At 33.7% G+C, this 24,432-nt stretch overlaps 1 protein-coding gene across 1 annotated transcript in view; it reads right to left on the minus strand.

The window, feature by feature from the left end:
- Positions 1-24,432, minus strand: part of LOC138155364 (sodium channel protein type 9 subunit alpha-like) — a 117,907-nt gene that overhangs the window by 76,500 nt on the left and 16,975 nt on the right. The window contains exons 2-9 of the mRNA XM_069080574.1: positions 13,849-14,114; positions 10,511-10,629; positions 10,024-10,113; positions 9,238-9,366; positions 7,291-7,382; positions 4,143-4,334; positions 1,721-1,787; positions 564-705 (exon numbers count right to left, since the gene is read on the minus strand). Coding sequence (XP_068936675.1) covers positions 564-705; positions 1,721-1,787; positions 4,143-4,334; positions 7,291-7,382; positions 9,238-9,366; positions 10,024-10,113; positions 10,511-10,629; positions 13,849-14,067 — 1,050 coding nt within the window. The 5' untranslated portion in view covers positions 14,068-14,114. The remainder of the gene's footprint in view (positions 1-563; positions 706-1,720; positions 1,788-4,142; positions 4,335-7,290; positions 7,383-9,237; positions 9,367-10,023; positions 10,114-10,510; positions 10,630-13,848; positions 14,115-24,432) is intronic.

Consider the following 24,432-nt stretch of genomic DNA (forward strand, 5'->3'; position numbering starts at 1 on the left):
AAGCTATAAAATGCAAAGTAAATGTGAGTTGACATCATTTACTATAAAATAAATTATACTGTCAAAGTAAATTTAGAGGTTCCATTAGTTCGCTGGCTATATTACTCTCAGTTGTAGAAGCAGCAATCTATTTGTGTTTAGCTAGTTTGACCACATAAATTTACATTGACCATTTAAATGGAATTGCTCAAACTCAATTATTCAAAATTACTACAATGGGCTGCATTTAATAGCTTATTAATGAAAGTCTTTTGCTTTTCCAATTACTCTACAGTAATGTCTTTTTAACCAGCAGAATGATATTTTGGAAATGGAAGAGAACATGGGTTTAATGATCAGGTAGACCTCCAGAAAAATATCAATAAGGTTTATGATCCAATAGTTAGTCCCTCAAAATGTATTTTATAGCTTCTGAAAACAAAACATAAATCCCATTTAAAAATGTTACCAAGTAGGTTGATTGTTAAAAATAAACAGCTTTAAAAATTCTTACATGATGATAAATTTGATGAAATTACATGAGATTTTATGTCAATAAATAAAGCCTATGGCTTGATTCTCACCTGTTGGTAAAGGCTTTCCCAAAAATCCAAGGTCATTAATCTGAATAGGGACAAGAAAGCCCAGCCAAAATTATCAAAATTTGTGTAGCCATAATCAGGATTTTCACCAGTTTTCACACATATGTACCCTTCTGGACATTGTCTACACATAAAAAGAGAAATAATTAATTTATTTTAGTTTATTTTTGATCTGTTCAAGAAACAAGTAATGAATACTATGTTCTAAACCAGCTTACCCTCATCTAAATATGGAACAGAATGTCAGGTGTTCTACTTTCAGTTATATAGGGAGTCAGGATCAACCTGTATCTTTTATGAGGGCCTGAAATCAATATGCCACTTAAAAAATCAAAAAACAAGTTTGGCCAAAGCTATGCTCCAGTCCTTACTATTGGATAAGTTTCTTGGGTCTAGAGATAATATCATAATCATCTTTCTATCCCCTACAGAACTTACTATAGTGTATGGCTCATGGTGGACCGTTGCTGAATTGAATTCTTCCAACTAAAATGGTACAGGGAAATGGAAGCAAGATAGTTTATATGAAATTTCAAGTAATTTCTGCAAGAAATGTCTTCCCCAAGAATATCCTTTAATTAAGCTGATTTTTATGACCTTTATTCATAGAGACAATGGCAATCAGTTATCTGAAAGTCAGCTCAGCTCTTCCAGGAAGTAATAGCCTCCCCTTCACTAAGTAAGGCTTAAAGAAAGTGCTTTCCACTTAAGAAAGGCTTCAAGTAAAGGCTAGAACACTTGGGTAGGTTGAAGACACAGTAGATTCTTGTTTGGATACAAAATGGAGTGTTGAAGAAAAGAGGTGTTGAAGGACCTGATGGACTCTGAGGTCCCTAAGATTTTGTTACTACCTATAAAGGGAGACTTACCCTTTCAGTCTCAGATTATTTATGTATAACATGGGAATGAGAACATTTGCACTATCTGAACTGCAGCATTCATTCTGAGGACACAGTTTTATGAACTATAAAGTATTATATAAACTTGGGTCATGGTGATGTTATCTTAAATGTCTTTGAATCTCTCAATGCCTTTCATATAACAGATTCTCAGTGAATATTTGTCAGTAGATTGATATCATATCATCTGATACAGTCAGGGAAGAAAAGCACAATACAATACAACACAAAACTACTTACCCAGCAAATGTACTGTTGCCACAAAGGAGAACATTAAATTCTCCTTTCAAATACAAAATGTCAGAACCTGAAAATGTGAATTAGAAAATACATTAAACTTTCACAATTACTAGGATTTTAGAAGTTTATTACCTCTATATCATGTTTTTAAGATCATCCCTAAGCAAAATTGTGCAGTGGGTGACATTGGCTCTGGCCTTCACTTCTTGCTTTTCATAAGATAAGAGATTCAGAGGTAGAAGAAACATGGGAGATCATCAAGTTCAAACCTCACATATTACAGATGAAAAAAATGAGGCTTAGAGAGCTTATGGGACTGGTTCGAGGTCACAAAGAAAGTATCAACTTGGGCAATTGAGACTCGTCTCAAAATCCAGTGCTCTTCACACTATTTCATTGTGACTACTTCACAAGCCTTTATGTTCATCGGCCAATAAAAGTGTAATAAGTACCTACTATGTGCCAGGCACTGTGCAATATGCTGGGGATACCAAAAGGGCAAAAGGTCATTCCTATTCTCAAGGAGTTTACAATCTAATGGGAGAGACAATATGTAAACATTTATGTACAAACAAGCTATATGTGAAATAAAATGGAGATAATCCACACAGGACCAACCCTGGAACTTAAAGGAAGTGAAGAGGCAGAGATGAGAAGGGAAAGCATTCCATGCATGGAGGACAGCCAGTGGAAATACTCAGAGCCAGAAGATGGAACTTTAGAAATAAAAGAGGTCAGTGTGACTGGATCATGGAGTTCATGGGAGAGTGGAAGGAAGAAGACGACGAAACAGATGGGGAGGCAGGTGGAATGAAGGGCTTTGAATGCTAAGCAGAGGATTCTATATTTGATTCTGGAGGTGACTAGGAGCCACTGGCTTTTTCCTATTGAGCAGGAAAGGTGATATGGTCGGACTATACCTTGTCTCCCACTTTCAGACATATTCAGACACATTCAACCTGATACATAAATAATTGACAACTTAATGAGTTTCCTTAATGAGGAAAACATTACTGAATAAATGAAAGAGAGATTATCCTTGCTTGGATTGGTCCAAGAGTGCAGGGCCAGTACCAATGTGACAAACTATGTAGAAATGTAGTTTTGTTTAGTATAACAATGAAGCCAAATGGATTGGGCTTTGTTCACAAACCGTTCTGATTTAGATGCAGATGAACTAGGAGAGATCATCAAAGATGGCATGTGTCAAACCCCTTATTACATGGTCTCTGATACTCAATATGACTTGGTTTTTCATATAGGAGATGAAGAAAAGGAGATGATGATGGTGATGGCAACCATGATAATGATGACCATGATAATGAGGAGGAGGAAGGAAAGGAGGACATTGAAGAAGATAATGAAGAGAAGGAAGAGTAGATAAAAAAGAGATGGCTAATTGAACACTGATGGATTATAAATTCCCTCTTACCTTTGAAAAATTTTCTCCCTGGGAGAAAATTAAATCTTTTTACTTTACAATTTTCTCTTGTGCTCAATTGCCCTCAGTTCTTGTATTTTCTCTGTCTCTGCCAGTCTCTGTGTCTTTTTTGTGTGTATATCTCTGTCTCTGTTTCTCTGTCTCTGTTCATTTACCTGTTCTCCCCTTCTGCCTTTTCCCCATTCTTTAGATTATGATTTGCAACTGGAAGCTAGAGGTAGACAAGATAAAGTAGGAAAAGAATCTACCAAATAGTTCATTTTACCCCTTCTGGATAAAAAAAATGTTTATAGAGTCAACCATTAGTATTGTGTTGGGGAAAAAAAGAATAAAGTTTTCTTTACATTGTTGGAGCTGAAAGGAACAAGGCCCTTGTGTATGAGTGCTTGTAATTGGAGAATTTTTTCCTCTTTTCTCTGTATACTGGATTCAGAGATAGAACTATTTCTCTGTGAATATAGATAGCTGACATTTACCAACACAAATCTTTGTTCTCTCTCTCTCTCTCTCTCTCTCTCTCTCTCTCTCTCTCTCTCTCTGTGTCTTTCTGCTTGTATTTAGTGATATCTATCTAGACACATACCTATTTATACACACATACACAAGCATATATATAAATATATACATACAATTTATATAGTTAATATTCTCAGAGCTTAGCACACTGCTTGTAAGTGCTTAATAAGTGCTAATTGAGTGTTAATCATGGTCTTATGATCCCATAGATAGTTGTTTGTGTTTGAGTTTTTTAGCAAAAATTTCACAAGTAAGAATTTCCATTCTTAGTTATCCTTGATTGGAATACCTAGAGACATAAATGTGGTCTTTGCAACTCAGGTCAAAAAAAAGAAAGAGAAAAAATCCATAAAAGTCTCTAGATTCATGCCCAAATCAATTAAATGCCTTTGAGTGATTGTGACTGGAGTCCAGCATCAATACATTTGCTGGAAGACTGCATACTTTTGTAGTTGTGATGCTTACTTTCATCATCTAACAGAGTATCAGTCATATTCCTCTCTTCTTGAGGCCATAGTAAACATTTATGCCTCAGGCTGCCCATGAATAGCTGCATCCCCATGACAGCAAAGACACTCAAACAAAATACAGTTAGGATCACTGCATGACAAAACATCTTTGCTGACCGAGTCAGGGTCCCAATGATAATCCTTGTACCTAAAAAGAGGAAGGGAGAAAACTGCATTGTTACAATGAAATTAAACATCTAATTGAATACATTATCATCTTTTTTATTTTTGCAAAACATATGTAATGTTTCAAAGCAATGACCATATGCCACAAGTGACCTTGTTCTTCTTCTTGTTCAGTTCTGCCCAACTCTTTGTGACCACATTTGGGGTTTTCTTGGCAAAGATACTGGGGTGGTTTGCTATTTCATTCTCCAGATCATTTTACAAATGAGGGAACTGAGGCACATATGGTTCAGTGACTTGCCAGAATCACACAGCTAGTAAGAGTCTGAGCCCAGATTTGAACTAAAGAAGAATAGTCTTCTTGTGTCCAGGCCTGCTGCTTTATCCACTGTACCACCTAGATACCCATAATGCCCAAGTTTTCACTAAAAGGCTAAGGCTGGTGAAGAACTCAGTACTTACATGTAGCAGGGTTCCTATAAAAGTTACTGAGTCACATTACACATGGCAGAATATTTTCCTGAACACTTGTGGGAAAGCTTAAATGAATGAGTTGCTTGCTATTGTTTTATCATGTGAAGGAAACCCATCTATTTTACTAGTTAACTCTTGTTAAGCACAGTGTCTTTCTTTAATGGGACATTGGTTGAGCAATAGCATAATGCTGAATTAAAAATCCTGACAACATGAACAAGGTTTCGAATTAACATATCGTGTGTTGGTAAGAACAAAGATAAGACACATACAAAGCCTTTTGATGTCTGCATCGTTCTTTACAAATCTCATTTGAGCTTCATAAAAACCTTGTGAACTTGATATTAAACTATTACCTGTGTTACTACTGAAACAAAGACTTCAGGATTTTAATTGGATTGAGATTCCCTACTATGAGTATGCAAAATAAGGAACATTTAAAATTATATTTTAAACGGGAGAAAAAGTTTCATTTAACCTTTATGGATCTATGTTTACTGGTAGATCCATAATTTTTAAATTAAACTCTTAAATCTGATTTTGAATAGTAACATTATTTAAAATAGATTATCCTACATATGTGAGTAGGTGTATATATGTGTACAGGTATACATAGACAGAGGGTACAGGACCAGTTGAATAGGAAGGGATGATACTAAAAGGTGAAATTAAGAGATGAAAAAAGGAAAATAATGAGAGGAGAGGGGAGAAATGGAATGGGGGTAAACTGTCTCATATAGAAGAGGCAAGGGAAAACTGTTACAATGGAGGGAAAAAACAGGAAGGCAAAAGGGAATGAGTCAATCTTAGTCTCAATGAATTTGGCTTAGGGCAGGACATAAACATAAACATAGACATAAACACTAAATAAGGTATCTCACCCTACAGGAGAGTAGGGGGGAAGGGAATGAGAAGGGGGATGATGGAAGGGAGGGCAAGCTGGGGGGGGGGGGGAGGGAAGTTGGAAGCACCCAGTTTTGAAAAGGGACAGAATTAAAGTAGAGAATAGAACCAGTGGGGAGGGAGGGTAGGATGGGATGGAGGGAAATATAGTCAGTCTTTCACAATATATCCACTATGGAAATGTTTTATATAGCTACACATGTACAACCTATATTGAATTGCTTATCTTCCCAGTAAGGGTGGGTGATGAGTGAGGTAGGGAAAGAATCTGGAATTCAAAGGTTTAAAATATATTATTATTTCTAATATATTAAAATATATATGATATAAAAATATATTAATATTTCTAATATTAAAAATATATTATTTCACATGTACCTGGGAAATAAGATATAAAGGCACTGGGGCACAGAGATCCACCATGCCCTACTTGGAAGTTGGAGAGGGGGAAGGGGGAAGATATAGAAGAGAGCAGATTGGGGGAGGGGATATTCAGTGAGATCACTGTTTTGGGGTGGTGGGTAGGGAAAAAATGGGGAGAAAATTTGTAACTCAAAATCTTGTGGAAATGAATGATATAAACTAAAATTTTTAATGGAAAAAAATAGATTGTCCTTTGATTTTTTTTTTGTTTTTGATAGAATTAATATCACACAATAAGGTTTAAGATGGTTATTTCATCCATACCTATTCTTGCAGCCACTCCTAAAATAAAAATTAGCAACTAAGTACCACAGGCATCATAGTTTCAGAGTGGGAAAAGACTTTAGAGATCTTTTAGTTGACCTTCTTTCATTTTATAGTGGAGAAAACTGAGTCCTACAGAAGTTAAGATACTCACCTAGGGTCAAATAAATGAGCCAAGGACCACTGATTCCAAATCCATTTCTCTGGCATGCTTCCTTACATAGCTTTCATATACCAAAGAAATATTATTATTTAATCTGATTCTCAGGTTGAAATGGTTTTCTAAGTGTGATGCAGAAGAAAGAGCCCTGGACTTGGAGTCAGGGGTCCTGGGTTTGAATCCTAGGTCTGTTATTTAATATGTATGTTGTTGTTATTGCTTAGTCATTCAGTCAAATATGACTTTTCTTGACCCATTTAGAGTTTTCTTGGCAGAGATTCTGGAGTGGATTGCCATTTCCTTCTTCAGCTCATTTTACAGATAAGGAAACTGAGGCAAACAGGGTGTAGCCACTTGCCCAGCATCACACAGCTAGTAAGTGTCTGAGGCTAGATTCCAAGTCAGGAAGATGTCTGCCTGACTTCAGGCCCAATGCTTATCCACTGCAACACCTACCTGCTCATAATCTTGAACAAATCACTTCATTTTTCTGTGATTTAGTTTCCTTATGGTTCAGATAAAGGAAGTTGTATTAGATAGCTCAGTGTTCTCACAGCTCTAAATCTGTGATTCTAGGATCTAAACAATTCTAAAATTTCTCAATTTCAAAATATTGTCCTAGCCTTTATATACTATTAGACAACTGTAATCAGGAAGTTCACATACAACCATACAAAGTTCCTCCCCCCCCAAAAGAAATACCCATAGGACTGGAAAGGCAATTATCCTAAAGACTATGCAAATCACATCTTACCTGTGGTTAGAGAAATAGCTTTCAAAACTCTCAAAAATGAGAAAATTCCAAGAGCTGAAACACTGCCTAGGTTTACAAACATGCTCAGATACCTGTAGAGTTTAAATTAGAATTATTAAAAATCAGACAGATTTCAAATAAATCTATGACATTATTTATCAATTTTTATTGATGTTTATCAATGCTCTTTTGAACTTAGGAAAATTATAGTCAAATGCTATCTTCTGCATGTTGTAAAAATCTTTTATCAACAAGAAAATTATTTTAATAGAAATAAATCAAAGAATATGAGAACTGGAAGGGATTTCGGAGACCAACTTGTCCGATGAATAAGAATCCCTGGTATCATTTCTGATTAGTAATGATATAGCCCTTGTGGGGAGGCCATCAGAAAGGTGGTATCCATTGCCTTCAGATCACTGTTACTGTCAACCAGCACTCCTTATTCTTCTTTCTGGCATGAATCAAATTTACAATCAAATATATAAATTTAATCAGTCTAATTCTTCTTTTCCATGAGAACCCATCAAATACTTAGGACAAGTATCACATTTCTCAAATTTTCTTAAAATCTTCCAGATGTCTCCTTTTCTCTCTTCCCTGCAAAAGTCATTGTTGCTTTTCTCCAGGAACATTTTATAAGTTTAGTATTTAAAGCATAGTAAGTAAGTAGTAGATAAGTAGTAAAGTATAGTAAAGTAAGATTCACTTGGAATTTGCAAATGACCATGTGGCATAATGCAGAAAACTGGGTTTCTAGTTTTAAAACAGGTTCAAATTCTGTCTTTGCATTTATTATCTGTATGACTTTGGACGAACAACCATGTATCTGAAATTCTTATTTATGTAATGAGAGGGGTGGACATGATGATCTTACACCTATAAATTCTATAATAAAATTAATTATGATGTGCTAAAATATGGGAAGCAATATAGATATTCTTAATTTCCCAACACAAACATATTATCTGTCAATATATACTCAGAACTAGAAGTCTATATTTCCTACTATAGCTTGGGTAAATATATTACATTTTGGAAAATTAACACCCTCTATTGAGTTTTTAATGTATCAAATAGTAACACTAAAAATTTTTGATATGAAAGCAAATATTTTGACAAGAAAACCTGGAAATGTGTCTTCACTTAAAACACTGTTAAGCAACATTTCATTTAGGAAAAAAAAAGGAAAGAGCTTGATAAATATCCCTGGTTAGAATGTAAGCTCCTTGAGGACAGGTACTATTTTATTTTTGTCTTTGTGGTCTTTATGTTTCTAATGCCTGGAACATAGTAGACATATTAATACATGTTAAACCTACCTAATGCATAGTTAAAAGACTTAGGGCTATAATCTAAAGATTGCTTTTGATAGATGATTTAGTCCTTATTTTTAAGACATTTGTAAAAACTGAAACCTGTAAATTTGTAAAAATGCACATTCTAATTAAAATCTATTTTTAAAGCTATTTTGTTAACTTACTCAAAATAATGTAAACAATTATGTTACATGCACATGTTTACATGTGTGGGTATATACATTTGTAAAACTGAAATAATGCAAGCTAGTAAAAGGAACATTTGACTAAAAATCACAGACTCTTAGAATGAAGAGTTCTGTTTCAATTCTTAAATGAATTCTATTCATTTTCTTAGGTCAGTTTGGACAATGCGCAGAGCCATTTTTACATGAATTTCCCTAGCTTTAAAATGGAAATAAAATCACATGCCCTTTATCTATAGCTATCTTTTGAGTATGGAAAAAAAGAGCAAATACATAGCACTTAGGGTTCATTAAAAGAAATCTATAATATGTAAAATTCCAGATTTAAATACAAATGAATATGATTCATGGATTATCCTTAAGTTTAAAATTTTTTCAAAAATTATTTGTTTTTAAACTGTTACCAGTTTTCAATTTTAAGAAAAATATATGAAAATACTTACGCATAGGCAAGAATATGGACATCAAACCAGTTCCAAGGATCACGAAGAAATGTGAATGGCCCTATACAGAAGCCTCTTGCAAGGATTTTTATAAGGATTTCAAAAGTATATAGTCCAATGAAAAAGAATCTGAAGACAATATCCACATTAGATAGAAGAATTACACATCAATAGTCATAAAAGAAATCTTTGAAAATCTGTGTAAATCTATATACCAAATAGGTCTCTTACAAAGAACAAAGGCAGAATTTTTAAATGACTAATCCTGGAACTAGCCATGTTTTTACTCCAAAGTAAAGGTTAGAATAAATCTATCTTGCAACACAAGGAAATACTTATGGAGTTTCAAGGTCAGGGATTCTAGAGACAGAAATGCCTTGGATGCTACCATTGGGGTTTCCAAAATAATGACTTGAAAAAAAAAGTTGGCAAAGATACATAACGTGATTAAAAGCCAACCAATTTCTAAGATGAAATACCTGCTAACCTAGTCAAATATTGGTCAGCTGTCAAGACTAATTTGGGAATAAGTGGCAAAGAGGAGCTTCTGAGGAATTCCCTTTCCCAGAAAGCTATGGGAGAGTCTAATGTTTTCCTGAGAATTGACTAATTTTTAAAAAATTATCCCAATGCTAGAATTGCTCAAGAGAAGATGAGTATAACTATCCCTGAGGGAAGGAAAACTACACAAAACAGATAAAGAAATCAATGACTTTTTTGATTCATTATGGGGAAAAATGCACATTCTAACTAAAATCTACTTTTAAAGCTATTTTGTTAACTTACTCAAAATAACGTATCCAGTCTGGAGGGTTAAAGTTTGTCAGAAATGTACAGTTGAGCAGAAAAGTGCCCATAAGGAACATGTTGAATAAGGTACGTGAGAATCAAGGAAAAAGATGATACATCATGTTAAAGATTTCCTATATATGTGATGAGGATAATTATCTAAATGTTGATAACATACTTCTTACTATAAAATAACTGTTAAATTACTTTCAGAAAGTCATTTCTCCCTCTACTTTGCACAACTTTGCAAAGTGAAACAAATATTTGAAATATTATCTTCAGATGAGGGTAACTAACATGATTATTCTTCAGATAAGTGTATTTCTTTTTCCACTTAATTGAAAACAAATTAATGGATTTCTATCAGAGACTAATGTCAGAAATGAATAAAAAAATTAGAAATGAATTCCAAAACAATCATATTCCCTTAACTTTATTTTGCTTTTAAGAAAATAATTGCTAATGAGTCACTGGAAAAGGATATCAATTTACCAGAATCTTAATGGACAGTCTTCTAATAATATGGAAAGGAGTTAAAATGTACAATGCAGGGGAGGCATTGAACCGGAAAATGGTTTTTCTTTTATTCAACACTATGAAAGTCTGTAGGAAGAAATAAGAATACAGTGAGAAAATACCACTCTCACTTTACAGATTTTTAATTGACATTCATTGTTATTGATTTGCATTACTCCTCAGGATAAATAATATAATATATATATTTTACATATACAAATGGCATATTACCTATATATGACATATCACAATGTATAATAATACATGCAAATGCATAACATGATATACACATCTGTGCATGTTATAGAACAATTATGTTACATGCATGTGTATACATGTGTGTGTATACATATTGTATTGCATGTGATACATATCTTCTGGTTACATATGTTTACCTCGTAATTTTATGGCACTGTGCAAATATAGGATTATAAAAGGTTAGAAGTAGTTGAGAACATTTAGTCATCTCACTTAATAAATGAAGAAAGTAAGGCTGAATGGCAAAAATACTCTTCTGATGTCACATAGCTAATAGTGGCAGAGCCCAAAAGAGAGCTCTGATCTAAACATTGGAACTACATGTGGCCATACCTAACTACTTGAAGTGAAGTGTCTGTGTAGGAATTCTCTCCACTGACATAGAGTTCAACCACTGTCCCCATCATTAAGCCATCTTCATGAACTGCTCTGGCCAAAATAATCTTTATCCTGTAGGAAACCTGGTAATTACCCTCCTTGAATTGAACTAGGGTGGGCCTTGTATTCTAAGCACATTATTGCCCAGTAAGTTAACAGATAGCATGTTAGCCAAGAAACATAAAGAGATCTAGTGGAAGGCCTCCATTGCATTGACTTGATCTTCAATGAAGGATTTGGAGAAGAACATGGGAAAAATACTGCATAAGGTGGGAATAGCAGATAGACTGCCGTTTGTACCAGTGAAAGGAATATCTACTACCCCATGCCTGGAATGGAATCCCAGTCTTTGATTATCAAAATCTCTTCCTTTTTCAAGATCTGACTCAAGTGCCACTTTCACAAAGTCATGTCAGATTTCCCCAAACTGAAAGTACAATCCCTCCTCATACTTCTCATTACAATTTATTTGTCTTTCATTTTCATTATTCATATTCTTCCTTTTATCACTTATATGTTCGCATACATTCTATTCTCTATTAAGCTGCAAGCTTTTTCAGAGCTAGGATCTATGTCTTATATTGTGTTTGTATCATTCTATGTCTAGTACGTGTTTCACATAAAGATAGGAACAGTTGGCAAACTTGTGCCCCCATTGATATAGGAAACTTTCTCCCTGATAAGGACATATTTTCTACATATTCAGGTTGAATTTTTTCCCTGCCACTTATAGTCTTAAAGAGTTGTCTAGAATAGAGTACTGAAGGGTTAAGTGATTTGCTAAGGTTGACAAAGCAATAAGCATCAGAAATAGATCTTGAACCAAGGATTTGAGGATTGCATTCTATCAACTATACCATTCAGCAATCATGTAGAATATAAAGAAATGTGTAGAATGAAGGAAGCAAAAAGACCACAAATATTATACTGATTTGTAGACAGGTGGCTCTGGAAGACCTGAATTCAAATTTTATCTCAAACACTTACTAACCATATGACCTTGGGCAAGTCACCTAACATCTCCCAGTCTCAGTTTTCTCATCTGTAAAATGAGTTGTGAAGATCAAATGAGATAATACGTAAATCACTTTGCAAACCTTGAAGTACTATATAAATGCTAGTGAGGATGAGGATAAGGATGATGATGAAATTTATTTTGATAAGAGTGCCTTTGATGCTAGGCAAAATTCTGGAATGAATTCTCTTTTTTTTTTAATAAGCAATTGGGGTTAAGTAATTTGTTCAAGTTTACACGGCCAGGTGTTTCTGGGTGGGTGCTAAGTGTCGGAGCCCGGATTCAATCCCCAGGTCATCCCGACACTGGAGCCCATTCTTACTCACTATGCTACCTGGCCTCCCCCTGGAATGAATTCTTATGAATATTTTGTTCTCGAATGGAATAGAATCATTTCTAGGAACCACACTAATCACATTTTTTTCTCATATGATATAGTTCATATATTAAATCATGGTAATATTGTATATATATTCAAAAAGCATCAATGTTGGCCAATGTGCTTGACCTTGTCTGTGAACAAGAGACATATATGTGGAATGGAAAATGATATGGTTAGATGCATGTATATCCAAAGGAGCTAAAGAAATAATGTCACACTGTAGGAACATCTATAGTAGGATGCCTTAGGTCTTTGTTCTTGGTCATATCTTTAAAAAAATTAACAATCAATAGGATGAGAGGACATTTATAACACAGGACATTTGTAAAATCAGCAGATGATACAAAACTGGAAGAGTAAATTCATCAGATGATAATATCATGATAAAAAAAAAACAGTGAACCAAATCTAATGGGTCAAAATCCAGTGGTAATAATCTAAGTTTTGTATTTAGGTTTAAAAAAAATTTTTAAAGCTCAAATACTAAATGGAGATGAGCCTTTTTTCTCATAAAAGTCTCCATGCATACGAGGTTTGCTTTTGTTGAAATATCAGTGACTCAATAGTTTGATGTGACCAGTATCAGTCAAAATAGCATACCTACATCAAAAGGTCTTCATGAATTTCAGTGTATGTAAGTAATTTATGTAAATTTTTAAAAATTTAAAATACTATATAAATGTCAAATGTTCATATTGTTACATGGTGGAATACTGATTTCTGTTCTAATCCTCCCTCTTAGTCAACTTGTAAGTAATTCACATAGTTCCTTGATGGCAGAAGCCGTGTCTGTTTGTTTTTTAATGCCCTAAAATATCTAGCACATTATTTATCACTGAGTCGAAACTCAATAAACTCTTGTTGATTGGTTGATTGCTCAATCACTAGTGTTAGATCAGCATATCAACTATTTACTGAATATACACAAGAGTAACTCAATTTGATAAACATTTATTAAGTACATGGTATGTGCCAAGCATTATGTTAAGGACTAGTTATAAAAAGGCAAAAATTAAACAGTTCCAGAACCCAAAAATTTTCATTCTATTGGGTACTACATAATACTTATTTATCACTTAAAAATAAAAGAATCAAGATATCAGTGACAGAATAAACTTGGATTAAGCCTAAGAAGATATCTTTGAGAGTTCAATATTTAAAATTTTACTCAGTTTACTTATTCACCAAGGCTTTTCATATCCCAATTCAAGTCTTTTCATTCATTGGAGGGTAAAATAGAAACATTCTCCCTGTTCCTGAGGGAAATGCTCACATTTTTTTCCAGGTAGTATGGATCCAGGTCTTCCAGGGGCTCTGACACAATGCTTGGAGGAACATCGCCATAAAAAAATGGCAGCTGTTTACTGGCTTCCAAGTCACTATTTGGCTCTACTCCTTCTTCTTCCTCTTCACTTTTCCTGGTAGTGGTACATTCTTCAGTAAGAGTTAGAGACTTCCTGGTAAAGTAGTTAAAATTGTTGGTTCTTGCCATCTTTTTGTCTGGTTGGCCTTAAATCTCTTTTGTGTCCTTAAAGAGCCCTGAATAAAATGCAAGAAAAACAGTAATGAGAAAAACATATATGAGGTGAAGGGAATATAACAAAAGGTTCATATGTTTTCAGTTGTGACCACAAAATGCAAAGAATCAGATTCCAGTTTTTAACCAGATTTTGCATTGTATACATATCCAAAAGCCCTCAAAACAAGTAATGTTAATCAGTAGGTCAAGCATTCCAGCAGCTTATCACTCACCACTTCTCAGGACCCCCACTTCAATCTTATTCTTGTACATCTTTTTAGATGTACAGGAATATATGTATGGTCCTCATTTTATCCTCTCATTTACATATTGCTTTACAATTGCTGCTATATTTGCCATTTAAGCTTCTCATATTGTCTTATCTCTCCAATGAGATCAAGACTTTGTCAGAATGAGTGATCATTAGTGATCATTCTACATCCTCCAACGCTTCTATCTATATATCTAGCCATATATAATATTAAATTGATCATGCCAAGTCTAGATTAGTCTTATCAAACATTTCCTCAAAGATTTCCAACAACCTTTCTCTATCCATTCTTTTGTAAAGGGTACCTTAACTTAGGTGTCAAGTGGCCACTGAAGGAACAAGAGAATGGGAGAGAGGGGAGCAGGTCAAAAGTAGTTCAATGTCTCAAAAGCTGTCAGAATAACCATCCTTAAACAATTAACATTGACTCTGGAGGATTCTGGACCTGGATTCATAGACAGCCAATCAGTAAACATTTATTAAGTGCCTACTATGTGCCAGGCACTGTACTAATCACTTTGCATACAAAGAAAGACAAAAGACAGTTTCTGATCCCAAGGAGCTCATAGTCTAATGGTTCAATTCCCACCTCCGATATTAATTATGTGACCCTCATCAGGTAAGTGCTTTAACTGCCCTGAAGAGACCTCTTAGATCTTAGGTCCCCTAGATCTTAATTTCTTTATCTGTAAAATGAAAAGATTGGATTTCTGAGATCCCTTTCACCTTTTAAATTAATCCTATGAGATGACAACCAGATCCCACAGAAAATTTATTTCTTTGCTCATTCCTCTCTATTCCTTTTTATCAATTCATGTCCATGGATCCACCTTCCTTCAAGATTCATCTCAATTAATTACTTACCAAGAAGTTTTCCCAGATTGTCCCTAGACTAAATCTTGTCATTTTCTTGTCTGATTATTGTATTTTATATTGATTTTCCTTCTTTGCTATTTCACGTTGATTTTTTTCAAAACTAAAGACAATCTGTAATTAACCTATATATTCCCTGAAAACCATCCAAAAAAAAAACCAACACAAAAGAGATTATCACTGGTGATAGGTCTTCCTCACAATTGTGTAATTTACCATTTGTTCAATTAAAGTTGAAGTGCTTCAACTTTTGAAACCTAGTGACAAGAAATTAGTTAAATACTTAGATCCAATGATTCCTAATTATCTACTTCTCCTGTTCCTCATGTGTAGCCTTACTTCCATTTTTCTTCATGTCTTATAGAAATAATCTTGTATAAGTTTTAGGCTTAGTTGAATGACTAGTCCCAAAAATAATGGTTTGATGTCAATTTGGTAGAAAGTCTTTAGTTGTGTGTCTTACGGATTTGTACTGGACTGTTACATTTATTAATTACTTGAAAATATGAATGGTAAGACACCATTCAATATTACTTTCTTCATGCCTTTCCAGATTAAAATGAATGCACACTTAAAAAATGATACTAGGATTTACAAACTGTGGGTGGGTAGGGGGAAGAGTTAAGGAGAGAGAGGAGGACAGGTGTAGAAAAGTTATTCTAAAGTAGAATTGGGTATTGGATCTGTGATTTGAGTGGTATAGGGAGCTCCCTGTGGAGAAAACTTCTTCTACCAGTGCAAGGTACACCATCTCTGAAATATATAGCAGTAGAAAAATTTCTAAAGCTTCAAGAGGTGAAGTGATTTGTCGATGGTCACAAAGTCACTATGTGCCAGAGGAGGGACTTGGCCTTAGGTTTTCATAGTTCATAGTTCAGATGTCTCTGCACTATTCCACATTGCCTCTCATTATTCCACAATAGCAGTGTTTTTTAATGAAATGATCAATTATATAATAAAACTATGAAGAAGACAGAATTCTAAGTATTTGGATCATAGAATAGCCCTATAGTCATTGATAAAAAGTAGCAACAGACAAATAACATAAGTTCCTAAATACTGAATTTAGGAAAATTTCCATTAGAAACAGAGAATGGAGACTTTCATCCATGTATGACAACAAAAGTCAACATAATGGAAAAAAGATTTTATTTTAAATGTACATACCACCTATGTACAAAAAGATTTAAGGCAAATTTCAAAATTAAGTATAGATTCATGGTACAATATTCTATGTTGTTGGTTAGGAGAAAACTAATATTTTTTCAATCCCCAAATGTGAATGACCCAAAGTTATAATTCTGTAATGAGTTTAAGAGTATTCCCCAGATTGAGCTAATTAATTTCACTACCAACATAGGCAGCAGGTCTAGATAAAAACAACATCATCATCATCATCAATATCATAATCATCATTGTCCTTATCATTATTACCTTTTATTTAGGTTTTACAAAGAAGCTCAGTACATTATCTTATTTGATCCTGACAACTATTCTTTCAGGTAGGTGCTATTATTATCCCTATTTTACAGATGAAGAAAAATAAGAGAAACACAGGTTAATTGAATTTCTCAAGGTTACATAGTAAATATTTGAGATGAGATTACAAGTCAGGTCTTCTTGACTCCAGTTCTTATATCCACTGTATCCCATAGTGTTTTACCAAAAAATTTCCTCAAAAATATTGCATCTTGATATGTCAGGCCTCTGTGTTTTACAGATAATAAGAGATGAACTTATCTTGAAAAGAAAAATCAGGACAGATATTATTAACTAATCATTTTGTTCATAAAAGGACCTTAATATGCTCTCCATGGGGGAAGTGAATAAGCATTTATTAGGCTATTATTATGTTCCAGGCACTTTACACATATAATTTCATTAAAAACATCTGATTACCAGCTAAAATGTGTCTTAGATGGATTAACTATAAGATGTGACCCCAAATCACCAAATCTCCTATAGTGCTAAGAAAGATCCTTAAAGGCCATCTAAGAATCTTATTTGAATAAAAATTCCCTAACTCGCTCAACAAGAGATCATTTAAATTTAAAACTTAAAATTTTTGTTAACCCTAAATACCTAATTTTATTTGCCTGTGATTTAAGTTTTCCTATATGAATTATGGAGAGTTCCTCCTAAATGCAACTATTTTAGCTCTGGTATAAATGAGACCTAATTGCTTCTTAAAGGAGAAGTATACCATTTTCTTGTTAGAAAGAAAGGGGATCATGGTAGATAGAGTATTGTGCAAACTATCAGAAGTTATCATTTGATGCATCAGTTTTGTTTCACTGGTTTTCTTTGTTACTAAGGGAAGTTCAATGGGGGGAGAGTATTACTTCAGGATATGAAAAAGACATGCAAAACAAAAGGTATTAATTTTCATTTCTCTAACGATTTAGAGCATTTTTCATATGACTATAAATCATTTTTATTTCTTTATTGGAAAACTATCTGTTCATATACTTTGACTATTCATCACTTGGAAAATGACTTGTGTTCTTAGAGATTTGACAAAGTTCTTTATTATATTTGAGATATAAAATCTTTATCTGAAAAACTGTCTATAAATTTTCCCTCAATTTTCTGCTTTCTTTCTGATCTTGGCTACATGTTTTATTTGTGCAAAATCTTTTTAATTTAATGTAATCAAAATTGTACATTGTTTGTCTAATTTTGCTCTCTTTCTCTTGTTTATTCATAAAATGTTCACTTATCCATAAGTCTGGTAACTAATATGTTCCATGTTCTATTTTTCTTGTAATATCTCTCTTTATATTTAGGTCATGTATCCATTTTGACCTTATCTTGATAAATGTTGTAAGATACAGGTCTATGCCCAGTTTCTGCCATACTGATTTCCAGTTTTCCCAACAATTTTTTGAACTCTTATCCCAAAACCTTAAATCTTTACACTTGTCAAATACAAAGGTATTATATATAGTTGCAGCTGTAAATGGTATATATACTGTATTCCATTAGTCTGCTTTTCAATTTCTTAGCCAGTATGAAATAATTTTGATAAATACTGCCTAATAGTGTAAGATCTGATACTGTTAAACCTCCTTCTTTTACATTTACAGCCCCCTTTGCATTGACAAAGAACTGGAAATTGCAGGGATGCCCATCAGTTGGACACTGGTTGAATGAGTTGTGGTATATAATTGTGATCAATTATTTCTGTGCTATAAGAAATGATAAGCTCAATGATCTTAGGGTAATATGCAAAGATTTGTACAAAATAATGAAAAGCAAAATAAGCAGAACCAAAAGTAACATCAATATTGTTTTAAGGAGGACTTTAAGTGAATAAGTTATTTTGACTATTAAAAATACCCAAATTAATTCTAAAAGACATACCAAGAAAATTCCTATCTGCAATCAGAGAAAGAACTGATAAATAGAAATATACATAGAATAATTTTACATGTATATACGTGATTGTATACATATGCACATATATGTACACACATATGCAAACCTATTTATGTCTAATGATGGCCATCTCTAGACCATGGGGGACAGGGAAGAAAAAATGGAAAAAAGAAATTGACGCGATAATTTTGTTGTACTATATTTAAAAGCAATAGCAAATTGTACATTGTAGTTTAGTTTCATATGCAAAAACCTTTTTTAAATTGTGCTATTTTCTGGGAATCCTTGTTTTATTCCACAAATTAAAAATTTTTTAAATGGCATTAATAAGATATTAAATCATTGAACAAAACAATTAGCCAACAGGTGCATCTTCTGCTTAAAGTTATTCCGTATTATTGACATTGTTGACAAAAATTCACCGACCTCCGGGCAGATGAATGTATTCCAATTTACATCTTTGGCAAGTAAACAAGAAAAGGTTCCAAATAACTTAATTTTTTGTTTCAAATTGTTTCAATGCAATGTTTCTCCTGGGTCTGTTCATGCCTGAAATGTAGCTCCTCATTGCCCTTTGGGTGACTCTCAACCTTCAGTTATATGCGTACTGAAGTATTCCATGTCTAACAGCCAAATATCATTACTGGAAGTGTACTAGTATTAAAAAATGGGGCTTTGTTTCAGGAATACACTTGAGATCATTGTGCAGTTTTCCAGTGACAATCTAGCCTTCTCTTCTCCTCCTGTTCAATTCAGGGTCCTAGATTACTATCTATCTACAGTTCATGTGTAAGATATGTATAAAAATAAGTAAGCCCTAAGGTTGGCTACCCAACCACATCACAACCTACAGGAATGCTTAATCCACTTGTTTTACTTATCAGATAGATATGACAAAGTCTTTTGATTGACAGAGTTCATTAAATTGGCCCAGTAACATTCTAGGGCTTGGAATGAGTACAATGCTGCCTGTAAACAAGGCCACTGGAAAGACTTTGGCATTTATAAGGAAATCCTATGAAACCCTGATTCTGTTCTGTAACTCTTACATGACAATTGCAAACATCTTTGCCCTGAAGTTTATATCTCCCATGCAATCTTACATGATTTTTGGCACATACAGGAGACATCATTTCAGATGTTTTGATCTATCAAAAAAATTTTTATAATCTAACAAAAACAATAAGGATATAAGACAATAAAGATATGGTTTCTTTATCTTTCAGTAATTATGTGACTGTAGATGTGATAAACTATGGAATATCTCTTGTTAAAGTTTACCTGTTTTCTTCTAATACACTGAGAAAGATAATGCCCTATATTTAGAATCACATTAGAATATATGCTCCTGGTTTTGTTTTCATTTTTAAAGAGTAAAACTTTATGGTATTTATAGGATTACAAATAGCATTTTTAAATTATTACAAATTTGTAGTGTAGAGTAATAATACATATGCTTATCGATTTTAATATGGATCCTCATGAAACCCGTTTACTACTATAAATTCATTAACTACAAAGATCCTACTATTTTCCCCAGTTTATTACTCTTACTTTTACAGAGCAAGATGGTAAAACCTTATCTCCTTTAGTTTATAGCCATTCAAAATATAATCAGTTCTATCTATTCCTCACTCTAGATTCAACAGGTGGGAGTATCTAATATCTTAGGCTTCTAATCTCTCTCCCATAAAAGTATGATCTTTCCAAAATAATTCAGATAATTTATCTGAAAATCTGGAATTCTCTCATAACATATGGTAATAATCCATGTAGCATAAATTTGATTGGTGATCCATTATTTTCTCATGCTTATTTTCATTGTGTATTTTCTCACAGTTTTCCATTCAGAAACACCTAATAAGTACCTATTCTGTGGTAGCAACTTTAGCAGATGATGGAGATAAAACCAGTCCCCACCTCAAAAGAACTTAAATACCAGTGGAAGAATATCTCTTCTCTAAAATTTTCTATTTCTTAATCAGTACATTATATATTTGTAAGATGCTTCATTCTCTTTCAGTCTCTATCTATAGAGATACTCCTTATCCTTTTACCTTCCTGCCAACCAAAAACTTACAAAAGGGCCATAAACAATTTTCCATACATGTTGTTCATTATAATACAGGATACTCTTCTGCTACAATTCAGAATATTCCTCATTGCACTTTTTTAGTAAACACTGTATTAAATTTTGCCATTGGATGGCCAAATTATACCAGCACTTTTCTATCAGTTCAAAGACATTTACATCATTTAAAGAAATACATTTATGACCCTGAGAAGACTCACATGCACTTTTTGGCTTATGTCTTTGAATACATGCACAGTGATTTTTGAGAAACAAAGAGGAAAAGCAAAAACAAAAAAAAAACCCTCTTTTCTTAACCAACTAATTCTTGGTTTTCAAATTATATTATGATTCATGTTATCATAAACTTTAAAAAGCATTATAACTTATATAACATGACTATTATATCTATAACTACTCTCTATTCTTCCATACAAGACAACAAAAACAACTTTATGTCCAATGATAGAGCTTTCTCACTTAATATTATTCTTATTCCAATAATCTTGTACTGTCTATAACCAGAAAGAGTAGCGGTAGATGTGGCAAAGTGGATAGAGAACTTGTCTCAAAGCTAGTAGGAACTGGGTTCAAGTTCTGTATTTTATTACATACTAGCTGTGTGACCATGGTCAATTCACTTAACCTCTAAGTTCTCTAGGTAACCCTTTAATTCTGTAAGTTGCAGAAAAGGTGCTGACTTATGGTGATATAAAGAATATATCCTTATCTGGGAGTTACCCAGTTGCTATAATGATGGAGAGTGTCACCATTCCAACCTCTAGCCATCACTGAAACTACATTGGAATTTCAGTCTTCAAGATCTTCAAGCCTTCACCTTCCCTGTTTCTTACTTGGTAGGGTAGCATGCTGGAGATTATTTTAATAAGGAATGTCAACAACTGGTAGTATTAAAACAATGGCACTAGCAATTCCTTTTTGTGCAGGATAGCTAATTACCTGATATTATATCTTAGCATTTGTTGTTCCAAAAAAGGTATAAAAGAGTTTTCCAAAGGCCCACAACTTTCATTTTTACACACATAAGGAGTGAAGATGTAATTTACACTGGAAAAAAGGGATGGCTCCCATGCATTCAGAATTTCTCTTCCAATATTCCTTTCCACTACCATTTCCGTCATGTACAACCAAGCTCCCTAAGTCAAGGCAAGCAAAAATGTCAGTTTGGTTTCTGCAAAGTTTTTCCCAAGAATGGTTCTTTTTGCATTTCTGAATAGCTGCCTTTTCTTTCTTTCTTTTTTTTTAAAAACATTAGCCAAAACAACATTCCAATATTATTAGCACAGCTTTCCCACAATGGAAAGATTAACCAGCAATGGGTAACATTATCAAATAGCTTTTGCTACACAGGGAATAGAGTAGGAAACACTCATGTAGGCAAATGCTATATCACAGAAGCTCAAAGCAGCTTTTGTAGAGGTCTTATGCTATGTCATGTGTATTTAATGTATCATCATACGACAAAATGAAGAGACACATCAAAACTGTTATGATCTAACTTGGTCACAGTTCTCTACAGAATTTCACTAATTTACCCAGTAAGAAAGTGAACTATAACATTTAGATACATAGAAAAACACACAAAATGGCACATATCATCTAATTGTTTGGAAAAGTATCCATATAAATTTCCTCAGTACCGATAAATTAATCAAGATATAACAGGAATATGCACACACACACATACACACACACACACATTACCAGAAGGGACCTTATGGGTCATCTAGTATAATTTTATTAGACCAAAAGAGGAAGCTGAGACCCAGAGTGGTTATCACCTAATGTCATCTAGGTAATGAGAGGCAAAGACAGGAGTTGAACCCCAATTGAATAATCCAATTTTCATTGCACCATGATACAGTTTCTGCTACATTTTGCTTCATAGACTATGTTCACTCTTCCAAAGTTAAATATAGCAATAGATGAAATAATGAAATTGAAACTCTTATATGAAATTACCAAGTGTATCTTAATCAAACATATGACAATTTTCCTCTGTAACAATTGATATTTATCTTTGGGTAGTTTCCTAGAGGCATAGTAGCAAGAAAAAAACTATAATACTTCAGCTTCATTTTAGAAACTCAAGTCCCAAAAGTTTAAATCCAGCATTTATTTATGAGATCTATATGAAAGTCCTATGTTGCTGAGACCCAAAAGGGTTTATGAAGATATCTCTTGGATTATGGGGATTCTGGAGGATCTTTCTAGGATGATGGAGAATTGGGGCACTTAACTGTTGGAAGATACATAGTAGAGCTCATTTGATTTTGTGGTTTCAAGGCATGCAGCCTGGAGAACGAAAGGAAGGATATGGGTACATGGAAAGAGTGGACGGGATCCTAGACTAGGCCTAAAATTATAATAGATGTAATGAAGACATGTGAACTTTGCTTATGAGGTGTTCATAAAAAAGTTCTGCTATCTCATATTACAACTTTGGAGAATATAAATACTAGCAAAACTCTGGATCTTACCTATATTGATTGACTTTTAATAGCTGGAAGAAGATAAGTAAATATGTTATTTATACCTTAGTGGCAACTGATCATTTCACTAGATATGTACAAGTATACCCAACCAAGAAGCAACCATGGTTGCCAAAGGACAATGGGAGAAGTCATTCTCACTGTATAGATTCCTTTACAGAAATTATTCTAACAAAGGTAGAAATGTCGATAGTAAGTCACCTAAGGAAATATAAGAATGTAAAGGAGTTATAAGTGATACATTTCTATACCCAAAGAAATTCACAACTCGAGTGTTTCAATTATGTTAGGAGCACACACAAATTAAATATATGCCAACATATCATAAACCAACATATTATTTACCAGAATTTATGTGGTACCCTAACAAGAAATGATGCCTAAGCAATACAATATATGGTTGCTGATCTTTGTCAGATCTACATGTGTCAGAGGTGCATTTACCAACAGAATTGTGCTTTGGAGTCTCAGAAGATGGAGAAGATAAAGATACTCACAATTTTTTAATCTCTCAGCTCAGAGTTGAAGAAGACATATCCACTAGCTATGGGTTCAGTTGAGAAGATCTTCTGATAGAAACAGTGGGAGAACGTCCAAATTCACTATCAAAGCAAAGTGATGTTTTGATGGGAAAACTTGGTGTTCAGAAAAGCACAAATTAGCAGATTGATGAAAAGTTGCTACATATCATATGTTGAAAGACTGGAGTAATTTGCAGTAAACTTAGAAAGATGGGTTGGGGCCAGAATGTGAAGGGATTGAAATATCAAATAGTAGAGTTCAGATTTTACACCAGACTCAATAGGAAACTTTTTGAAACGGGTATTGACATGGTCAGATCTGTGTCTTAGGAAAGTTATTTGAACTGTTAGGTCACAACATTATGTTGAATTGTAAATTAAAATGAAAAAATTCAATTGAATATGAACTTAAGTGACTCTTCCATGCAAAACATTGTGGTGGATACTAGGCACAAGGTAAAATGTCCTAAGGTTAAGGAAAGCCGAAAAGCCTGTCATATATTTTGGGAGATAAAGATCACATTTACTTATCTTAGAAAGGAAGCAGTGTTGTGTTCATGGAGAGGGTGAAATCTTGTTATCTCTTCCTGACCATATTACAAATTGAAAATCAGGGAACAAAGCTTTCTCTCTCTGTTCTTCTTCTTCTTCTTCTTCTTCTTCTTCTTCTTCTTCTTCTTCTTCTTCTTCTTCTTCTTCTTCTTCTTCTTC

The sequence above is a fragment of the Petaurus breviceps genome, unplaced genomic scaffold (assembly GCF_028583685.1).
Source record: "Petaurus breviceps papuanus isolate PSGF00001 unplaced genomic scaffold, PetGlider_PUasm1.0 91133, whole genome shotgun sequence".
NCBI classification, from domain to species: domain Eukaryota; kingdom Metazoa; phylum Chordata; class Mammalia; order Diprotodontia; family Petauridae; genus Petaurus; species Petaurus breviceps.